Genomic DNA, 11,198 nt, shown 5'->3' with positions numbered 1-11,198 from the left:
GATTTATGCACAGCACGGTTCTATGGCGTATCCTTGGCGCCATGGTACGTGAAATGTGTGCTTCTCGTCGATGACCATTCTGCGTTTATTTATTCATCAACATCATAATCACATCATCATCATCATCATTATTAATATTATCATTAGGCCTACGTATTATTTATAATAATAATACATATATTATGTATTTATTATTATAAATTATTATATATATATATTGTGTGTGTTGTACGTGCGGTGCGTCGTGCGTGCGTGTGTCCGGTCCGTGCGCGGCGCGCGCTGTGGTGTGGGTTTGTGTGTGTGTGTGGTGTTGGTTGGTGTGTGTGGTGTGTGTGTGTGTGTGGGGTGCTGTGTTGTGTGTGTGTTGCTTTTTACGTTCACCCACGCCTTTATCGCATTTCAGCACTTATTATCTATCAAATATTTGATATGCTCACAATAAATTTCGTTCGGTTACACACACACACACACACACACACACACACACACACCACACACCACGACACACACACACACCACACACACACACACACACACACTACACCACACCGCAGCACCACCACCACACCACACACCACGCACATACGCACGCCACACACGTCACCCACGATACATCACATCACAACACACACACACACACACACAACCACACACACACACACACACACACACACACACACACACACACAAACGTATATATTATATATATTATATATATATATCAGGAGCGGTAAATGACAAACGAGTAAACAGCGATTTTGCTACCTGATTTCACTACATTTTTGTCCGTACGAGTTCCGATGTGATATAAAAATACAAACTGCTATACAAACATGAGGCCTTCTTTTTGTTCACTGCGTCTTATTCTATCTTGCGTAGTATTACAAACGCCGTAGCTTCCTTCATTTGACATAAGTTCGTACTTTCGACGACATGCGTTTCACTTAGTGGGTAAGCACGTCGTGTTGCCAGGACACACTCTAAAATTGCACACCACAGCTCTTCATGAGCCACGTACGGCTTTTCGCCGTAGCCTAGTCAGCGAAGAAATTCGCCCGTAGAAATTAAGTTTTACGGTTGCACCCATGCTGGGTTTAAACTACTTTAAACTATTACTTACATATTTAAATCTAATTACATGCTTGTTTTTATCTGCTTTATCCCGCAGTTTTTTTAAATAAACCGCGCGTTTAAAATCATCCTGACACTACTTCACCCGCGAGAATCGCATGCTGTATGAATTGTTATGAATAAACTGACGCCCAGCGATTGTAGCTTTCGCACATGTGTTGCATTAATTGATAGTAACCGTTATCTCTAGCCGCGCTGTACAGTTGCCGCGCGCTGCCCTGACGCATCCCTGCCGTGGCTCATGAAGAGCTGTGTAGTTCAAATTAGCAGTGTGTCCGCCACACGACGGTTAACTACGTGGAAAACCATGTCTTCTGAATAAGTACGAATTATGTTCAAAACGAAGAAGCTACGCGTTTAGAATACTACCGAAGATAGTAATAATGACCATGTGAACAAAAGAAGCTCAGTTTGATATACATTTATTTTTATTCACATCGATACTCGTACGACAATAATATCTGAAATCAGTACCAAATCCGTTGTAGTTGTCTTACTCTTTTGTCATTATACGATCCTGATATATATATATATATATATATATAATAAAAATATATTATACGAAAGATATATATCGAATTATATATCAATTTTATTTTTTTATTAAGTATGATATCTGTGACCCTCGCGCCCGCGAATGAATTACAATGAAATGTCATTACGATTCCTAACTACTTTTGCGAGCGCGGATGAGAAAGGCGTGTTGCCATTTTCGTTCCGGATAGCATAGACCACATGTCGATGCAGAAGCATTAGTGTCAGCGTTTGTCACACGTTGACCTTTACATTATTGCATATTACGCAGACGGCAGTTTTACTCGGCGTTAGCATTAAACCATTATGCTTAAAACAGAATGCACTTGTTTTGTGAATTGTAAATTCAGATCACAGCAGGTGGAACGTAACCACTCACGTGGGCGCATCGAGACGCCATTAATTGGTAGTCACGAAACTCGTCGTTGTTATCGCTACTTGAGTGAAATAGATAATGGCCTCCGCCCTCTCCATTTAGACCGGTCCACGCTTCACTATTTACTTGAGTTTATTAGCTCGTGCTGTGGTCATTTCCTATTTCACATATCCCGCCTCATTCCCGCTAGCTACGCGCGAGAAATATATAGTATATTTCCTCGCGCTAACATAGGCTGCCTGATGCTCCTGCGCCCCTACCACCTACGCCCCGACGTCACACGTTACATCACCCACGAGCAATTAAATCACCTTCCATGACGATCCTTCGTTCACGCGATTTAATTACAAGCAGCAAAAAAATCTTATAAGAGAAGCCCAGTTTCGTAGTTGATATACGGGTTCCATAGCTTGGCATACCTCTCATCATAATGAAAACACGGTGCCTACATATTTAATTGACAAAGCTGTCTCTCGTAAAACCGTAATGAGAAATAATTGTCTGTGCTACATCTATATAAATATAATCTCTCATCTGCATGCAGAGGCTCCTCGTGTATCGAATAGGGATATACTTGTTACATACACGATCGTCATACTCATCTCGATATATGCGTGACACAAAAACACATATTTGTATAGCATATATAGTGTAGTTTCCCCGTAGCTATATGAGTAGTGTAGTTTTATTACGTCACCACCCCTGAAATCTCCACACTACTACTACTACTACTACTATACTACTACTACTACTACTACTACTACTACTACTACTACTACTACTACTACTACTACTACTACTACTACTAATAATAATAATAATAATAATAATAATAACGACTACTACGACGACTACTACTACTACTACTACTACTACTACTACTACTACTACTACTACTACTACTACTACTACTACTATTACTACTACTACTACTACTACTACTACTACTACTACTACTACTACTACGACTACTACGACTACTACTACTACTAATTATAAGAAGAAGAAGAAGAAGAAGAAGACGAATAGCAGCTATAAGAGTTGGAGAACGAGAGAGAGGAAGAGTTGGAGAGAGAGGGGGTGTAGCAAGTGATAGATAGATAGATAGATAGATAGATAGATAGATAGATAGATAGATAGATAGATAGATAGATAGATAGATAGATAGATAGATAGATAAGTAGATAGATGGAGATAGCGCGCGCGAGAGAGAGAGCGAGAGAGAGAGAGCGAGAGATAGCGAGAGAAAGAAAGAGTGAGTGAGAGAGAGAGGTCGAAACAGCAGATAGTGAAGGCACGCACCGAGGGACAGCGAGATGGAAGAAGACAGCGAGAGAGAGAGAGAGAGCGAGAGAGAGAGAGAGAGAGAGAGAGAGAGAGAGAGAGAGAGAGAGAGAGAGAGAGAGAAAGGTCGAAACAGCAGATAGTGAAGGCACGCACCGAGGGACAGCGAGATGAAAGAAGACAGCGAGAGAGAGAGAGAGACGGAAGCGGTTGTACGCGTGTGAATTGTATGTACGATATAGATAATAAACGTCACCGTTGCATATCATCCGCCTGCTGCTGCTGCTAGAGATTAATTTGAGGCTATGCAAAGAACTGCGAAATAGCTAAGACCGCCAACAAACAGCTACTAAATAATACAATACAAGCCATAATGTAACTACTTTGTTTAAATGTTACTTGCATAGGTAACACGTGATGTCGTTTTCCTTGACTTTTTTACCAAAGCTTTACCAAAGCTAGAACTTTCATAACGTGTCGGTTATGTCGGTTTAATGACGTGTGAACGAGAGCTGATTATTTCTTTTTTATTAGTTACAGACCTTCTTTTTTATCTGCATCATTTTTTGTAGGGTAAAATGTCGTATTTTGTAGTCGAATGACTCAGACAGATTATAGATGTGCGAAATAGTGTGTTATTTAATAGTAATTATAACGTTTCTATAATTATGTTCTTATCGTGTAGGTAGTGTCAGTGTGGGGTTTTGTTACGGAGCCAATTTCTATAGCCGAATATACGTGTTTTTGGTCACGCGCACGGTAACATTCCGCTCTATTCTCACATAACAGCTCTGCTCAGTTGCGTCGCTTCCGACTCTTGGCGAATAGGGGTATGAAGTGCAAATCTAGCTGCTATCTACGCATTTGAAACCGTTTTACAGCTACCATGACACTCGCAGTTTAAACGGTTAAGTGTAGAAAGGTGATCCAAGCGCGTGTGCCATGTACGGGCGTGTTGAAACGGGTGTGACTGTGACCCGAACCATTTGACGGATCGATCGACTAGGGGACGGTTGCAAGGTTCTATAGTGAGGTCCTCGCAGATAAAAAACGAAATTACAGTCATTGATTCCTAGCAAGGCCAGTGTGTTATTAGTCCGCCTGTCAATGGAAACACGCGCTCGGTGATAAAACTGTCTGCACGGCAATATCAACTACATTCCAGGCGAGAGTAAACTCCCCCAGGTCGGCACTGGCGCTCTCGACGTCTGTCTCAAGTATGAGCATATCTCTGTGGCGGCGAATTAAGCGGCGAAAAGCTGCAATACGGGGTATTATGAGTTGTATTTCTTGAAACTGTAATGGCTACGGGACAGAAAGAAATCAGATACTCCTAACGCCTACACAGTAGGCCGTGCTCCAAACGCCCAAGTAAACGCTCCATGGCCCGACGTGTGAAGCCATGGAGCGTCTTCGGCGATGTGGAGTTACCAAAGTATAACTGGTGAAGACGGCTGGGTACAAGATTATACCTGCCTATCGTTTGGAAAAGCTGCATTTAGTTAGTATTAAAGCGGCATGATCAGCGCCTATATTCAGATAGCTGCGGACGGACGTACGGGTGAGTGCCCCGTTCTCATGCCAAGCAGGTCTTGCGTTTTGTGAACGTTACATGTTGCCGCAGCGCGTTGCTATGGCTGTCGCAATAGATAAGCTAAAACTGTATGACTTCAGGTAAGAATCGTGTTGCTGGTAAACGTGTGGCGTGTAAAATTCTGCTGCTTTTTCGGAGCGTGCATTAAAAAATTAGACAAACATTTGTTGAACTTGCATCGCGGTAAAGTACCTCATAACTATCAGATGATTTATCAACATTCACGTGCTGGCACGAGAAATTTTCGTTGTGTGTCAGTTTCCCGACCGATGTACAGTGGGCAGTTTATGTAATCCCGATAGTGCTTTTATCATGTTCTCTCGAGGCGACCATCACATTAGATGGCTAAGCGCGCCTACAGGCACAACGGAGAACTAGAATAATTATAGCGTGACACATAGATGGATATACCAAATCTGCACCGGTTCCGAATTTGCTTATAGTTTGTACAGATACCTAAATAGCTTTCATCGTTATAGTTCCTTTATATAGAAAGATATTGTTTTCGGCATAAAGAGGCTTTAGTTATATTGCGGCAATGTTGTCCTCTTACGGCGCATCAATGAACAATTCAGAAGTTTCCCCTACGGCGCATAGTTCCTATACTTTCGTTCCTACTATAGTTCCTAACACTATACTTTCGTTCTGATTCGCTTTGCAATAAATAGAAGGCGTTCATCATACAATTGGAATAGCACAACTATACACCGCATTCAGACTCTTTATCTACGTACCCTGCAACGTGGGTAACGATAATAAAAATGTGACACGGTAGTGTTCAACACGCACACAAGTACAAATCTGGTTGCAGTGCAGAACGCTGTGTTTTCTGTTTGCATACTAGCTGATGTATTAATCTCGAGACTATTTGTTATTTAGTCGGTTAGCAACCAACAATTTCCTGTTTCTTTGGCGAACTGTGAATCAGTCAGTAGAAAGATCAATGCCGGCTGCTACAAAGGCGACACATCCTTTGTAGAAGTAAATTATACAGACGCTAATCACGTAAAAACGCACGCGCGCGGTAAAAACGTAAAGTCAGCCTACGCCGCGTGCTGCATCAAATGTGTGCGGGGGATGCGACACGACTTTCAGCCACTTATGATCAATGAGTCAATTCGACCTGGTTCGCCACGAGATGGTTGCTGGGCTGAGTGGAGCCGGTAAGCCTCTCTACAATTGCTATAGCGACAATAGGCAATATATGGCGAATTGGTGCGGTGTCAGTGGTCAGACTCTGTGCGCAAGGGATTAATTAATAACTCGTGTTTTGAGCGCTCCCTAATATTGGGAGTGGAAAAACATGTTACTGCTGCCTGAGTAAATACACATAATATCAAGAGCTAATAAATACCTAGAGTGTACAACGAGAAAACCGGAAAATAGTGCTATTTCACGGCAATATTATTCTATTTTGTAGGCCCTATGCGGTTCTAGACTAAGTTCATGGTATTGCGTTGAGCAGCATTCTTTGCTCTCTAAAATAAGACCAACCGCTTGTCTCTATTTATATTAGCTCTTGATAATATGCATACATACACGCGCGCACGCACACACGTACGCACGTAGATACGGGGTTGCCAGTTAGTGTTTGCGTGTGCGTGTGCAGGGACTGGTACTGTGGTGTCTGACAAGGCTGAGAACGACAGGCCATGCGTTATTAACTGCGCAGACCTGACAGGCGCGACAATCACATGACGGCGGTTTGACGTCGTTCAGCACTGACCCAACTAGTCACGTGATTTGATTGATAATTTGGTTTATTATGTGAATTAAGTGTTGCCACAAACTCTCTCCATGCGCACATACACGAGCGCACACAGACGCCGTGCCGTGACGCGCACCTGCAGATACACACGCACGCATGCACATTAGTGATAGCGAGAGCGAATAGTTGCAGGGGCCTAAGCTAATAATGAGAAGAAAAAAAAACAGGAAAAAGTCACTTAAGCTTCAAACCAGGGAAAAGTCGTTGCTCACTAATGATTGAACTAAAAAGCCTCTAAAGCACATTAGTGAATACGGGCGGCCAGACAGACACACACACGCGCGCGCGCGCACGCGCATTTGTTAAACGTGCGTGCCTGTATTCGGCCCATACACGTGCGGCCGCACACGCGCACAACCACACAAACACACACACACACACACACACACACACACACACACACACACACACACACACACACAAACACACACACATGCACCCGAACACACGCACACGCGCACACATGCACGTCTATTGCACAAGGAGGTTATTGCACAGTAATGAGCCTAGTTTTATGCTTGGCCTGGTCCCCTAGATCATGGCATTCATATTTATCGGTGAGACATTAAAGCAAGGATTTCAAACAGTCTTCCTGAGCGTTCTCACATTTCACCGACCCCTACATGCAGTACTTGCTGGTATTACTTGCGTGAGCTCAGGTGTTTAAAGTAAGGCTAATGTGTCTTAGAACACGCATACACCGTTATTTTCACAAAAATATACAAAAATCTGGTTGTTTATATCGTATTGACCAGGTTACGCAATGATGCCATTTGTTTCTCGCGAGACCTGGTCCCTGTACTTTGACATGGTAACGTGAATTAAGCACTTGAGATGTTGAACCAGTCTAGAACCACTAACCACTATGTCACTTGATACGATGCACTTTTGTCTGGTTGTTGCCAATTTCAACAGAATTGTCGCTATACGAAAGAATGTGTCTGCATTATTTGCTATTTTATATACCAAAACAGCATAATTAAAACACTCATTCTAATTTCATACCTCAATAACATGTTCACTATGAAGTGAAACTATCGATATATATATCTACATAACATATATATATATATATGACTATGACTATGACTATGATATATAACTAATATATAGAAACTGTGATATACGCTGAAATCCCATAAAATTTCACATTCACATGTATAAAAATCGTCCCTTGGTATAACGCATTAGTTGGCGTGAGTATAATTCACAATCAACCAGTAAAAACCCAAATCTCCTCGTGATATTTAAACGACATCTTTATGTTCACGAACAAGAATTTTGCTTGAATTGCAATTGACAGCGCATACTAACGTTATTTCTATGCCGTACCAAAATCAAAAGGTGTCACAAACCATTTTAGTGAAGAGGAAAGACAAAAGGGGAAAGAAAAGAAGTATTCTTTTCTGTCTAGCAAATAGTAGTAAAAAGTAGACTTGATTTGAAAGAGGGGTTAATATGTTAATGAAAAGTGCAATCTACCCAACCTTTCGTGTAGTTAAGTGCTCTCTATTTTGTTCATAATCAGAAATGTGATAAACGGATTGTCAGTACATGAATTTATAAGGGTACGTTTCGGCCTTTCGCAATGCTGGGTTCTAATGGAGGAAACCTATAATTTTGCCACCAAGAGAGCTGAAAATGTAATGATGTATATCGGGAGATTAGATATTGTTATTTTCAATATAGTTGCCATTTCACGTTTCAATTTTCCTATAGTCAAATATTTCCTTTCGCAATTAGTGGGCATTCTGTGACTTGCCTTCGTGGCCTTTCCATGTGAACTGCTTTATACATGCAATATATATTGATTGCACTGCCATCTGTCGTTGTTGCATTTGTTTCTCGTCTATCTGTGTAGAGTTTACTTCCTCAATATGCATCTCAACAAGGTGATCCGGATACTTTGGCATTCTCGGAACCATATCCTATGTGGTCTCATATTTACTCCTTCCGGATCATCAGCGTTCTCATCCATTTCTATAGACAAACACGCACCCGCACACATGCTTCTACTCACTCACTCACTCACTCACTCACTCACTCACTCACTCACTCACTCACTCACTCACTCACTCACTCACTCACTCACGTCACCCACTCACTCACCACCCACTCACTCACTCATCACTACACTCCACTCACTCACTCGCTCGATACTACTCACACACTTCCTCATCTCTCTCTCTCCTCTCGCTTCACTGGCCCTCTCTTTCTCTCGTCTCTCTCTCTCTCTCTCTCTCTCTCTCTCTGTCTCTCTCTCTCACTCACTTCCTCAATCTCTCTCACTCACTCACTTAAGATCACTCATTTAAGATCACTCACCCCCAGTTACTCAGCCGTCCGACCCAAACCAACCAACCAACTAATCAGCCATCCATATACAGATGTATTGTATATTAAACACATTATTAACTCTTAATTACACTCATTTGTAAGATTCATATGTCTCACCAAATGAGTATGCATACGGTGGTTCAGTGATGTCGAATACACATTCTGTATTTATCACATGGCTCCATAATTCATTTGGTATCTTCCTATTTTCGTACATTTGTGATTTTATCATCATCATACGAGAATTTGCATACGATTTCACTATTATATTTCCGCCCATGTGTTTAATCAGCTATAGCTGGTAAATTAGCATATATTCGCACAATACAATATATATATATACATTATATACAGGAGTCTATCAATATATTGAATATATAATTGAATATATAATCAATATTGATAGACTCTGATTATCATACTATATAATATATAATATATACATATATATAATATATATATATATATATATATATATATAAATAAAACGAGTAACGGCAGTGCTATCCCGATATAATGACGCAGTATATATATATATATATATATACTATATATGTGTGTGTCGTGTGTGTGTGTGTGTGTGTGTGTGTGTGTGTGTGTGTCTGTGTTGTGTGGTGTGTGTGTGTGTGTGTGTGTTGGTGTGTGTAGTGTGTGTGTGTGTGCGTGCGCGCGGTGTGTGTATGTGTTGTGTATATTTATTTATTTATTTATTACAGAAAGAGAGAGAATGAGAGAGAGAGAGAGAAAGAGAGCATAAAAGAGATGGAGAGAGAACAAGAAGGAGTACGAAACAGGGATAACAAAGCTGCATGGTGAAAGAGAACGGGAGAGACGGGGAAAAAGAGATAGAAAGAGCGTGAAAGAGAGAAACAACGATGGGGTAAGGAGATTTACGTCCACCTGCATTTTACTGCTTCCCGTCGAACAGCGGCAGCTTGCAAAATCATTTCTTAAATTGCATGGCAGCGGCAATAATAAATGATTCAGCAACGAGAATAGGTCATTTAAATAAAGGTGTTCTATTGTTATCATTTGCACTGGAATAGAAAATGCATCGTTACCTGTATTACCCCCGTCGCAACCACGACGGCAACGTTAATAATGATATTGTCGATTATGGTGATGATGACTACGACGATGATGATGGTGCTGCTGCTGCTGATGATGATGATGATGATGATGATGCTACTACTGCTGCTACTGCTGCTGCTGCTGATGATGATGATGATGATGGCAATATTGATGCTTTTACGTAGAGTAAAGTAGAGAGACCTTGAAGATCACGATCGTCGTTAAGATGCTTAATTATAATTTTAATTACCACTATGGTTATAATAAAGCAAATAGATACGTGAAGGATAAGGCCTACAATAAAATCGATAACTAGTTATTTTAGGCAAAATACTTACTTTTCCCTTGTTCACGTAACCAAACTCTTGGGCAACTATGCCCGCCATTTCCTCACCACCTTCAACGTGCACAACCCATTCATTGGTATAGTGCTGTTCCGCTACAGCACTTTGCACGAGCACCGCCAAGAGGATGGCCGCTAGAAACAGTTCGCTCCGTCGCGGCGACGTCTTCGTCATAGTGATCATGCTTGCTCGCGTGCCGGTACCCTCTGATACTCCTCGCTGACGATTTCCGACTTATAGGCGCCTAGAAACGTTCAACGGCAGCAGCAGATTCGCCGCGACGATGAAGCATCAATGTGCGATGTGCGCACGCAGCCGTATAACGCAACCGCTGCCTTGCAAGTCACCGGCTGAATAAGCATGCAAGCGATCGGTGTCGAACTACGTGGTGCGTGGACCATAGTAGTGCGGCGCGGGCGCGCGTTCATGCCCCGCCGGCCTATATGTAAGCAGCGCACGCATGAGGGTCATGACGATGCGAAGATAATGCGACAGATGGCGACCTATCAGCTGACAGTGTGATACAGAGGATCAGATATAGGCCTAACGTCTGCGTGCAGCCGAATGATGGGTGTTGCTATCCCCCGGGCGTGGAGGGAGGTCACGTGATAACGTTGACGATGACGTTCAAAACGTTAAACCTAACTCCAACACCGCCAACACTAACCCTCACACTAAATATATATGTGTCGCCGCGCTATATATAGGCATTGTGATCCACAAAAATTAATCTATGGTGTGGGGACAGATATCATGTAG

General features: G+C 42.0%; 1 protein-coding gene across 1 annotated transcript in view; it reads right to left on the bottom strand.

Moving 5' to 3' along the window:
- Nucleotides 1-10,563, bottom strand: part of LOC106809642 (neuroendocrine convertase 1-like) — an 80,935-nt gene extending 70,372 nt beyond the window's left edge. Inside the window, exon 1 of the mRNA XM_014812805.1 lies at nt 10,434-10,563. Within this exon, the coding sequence (XP_014668291.1) occupies nt 10,434-10,481 (48 nt within the window). The 5' untranslated portion in view covers nt 10,482-10,563. The remainder of the gene's footprint in view (nt 1-10,433) is intronic.
- Between the last annotated feature and the right edge of the window lie 635 nt (nt 10,564-11,198).

The sequence above is a fragment of the Priapulus caudatus genome, unplaced genomic scaffold (assembly GCF_000485595.1).
Source record: "Priapulus caudatus unplaced genomic scaffold, Priapulus_caudatus-5.0.1 Scaffold371, whole genome shotgun sequence".
Taxonomy (NCBI): Eukaryota; Metazoa; Priapulida; class Priapulimorpha; order Priapulimorphida; family Priapulidae; genus Priapulus; species Priapulus caudatus.
The sequence above is the reverse complement of the archived record's forward strand: the minus strand, read 5'-3'. Positions and strand labels throughout refer to the sequence as shown.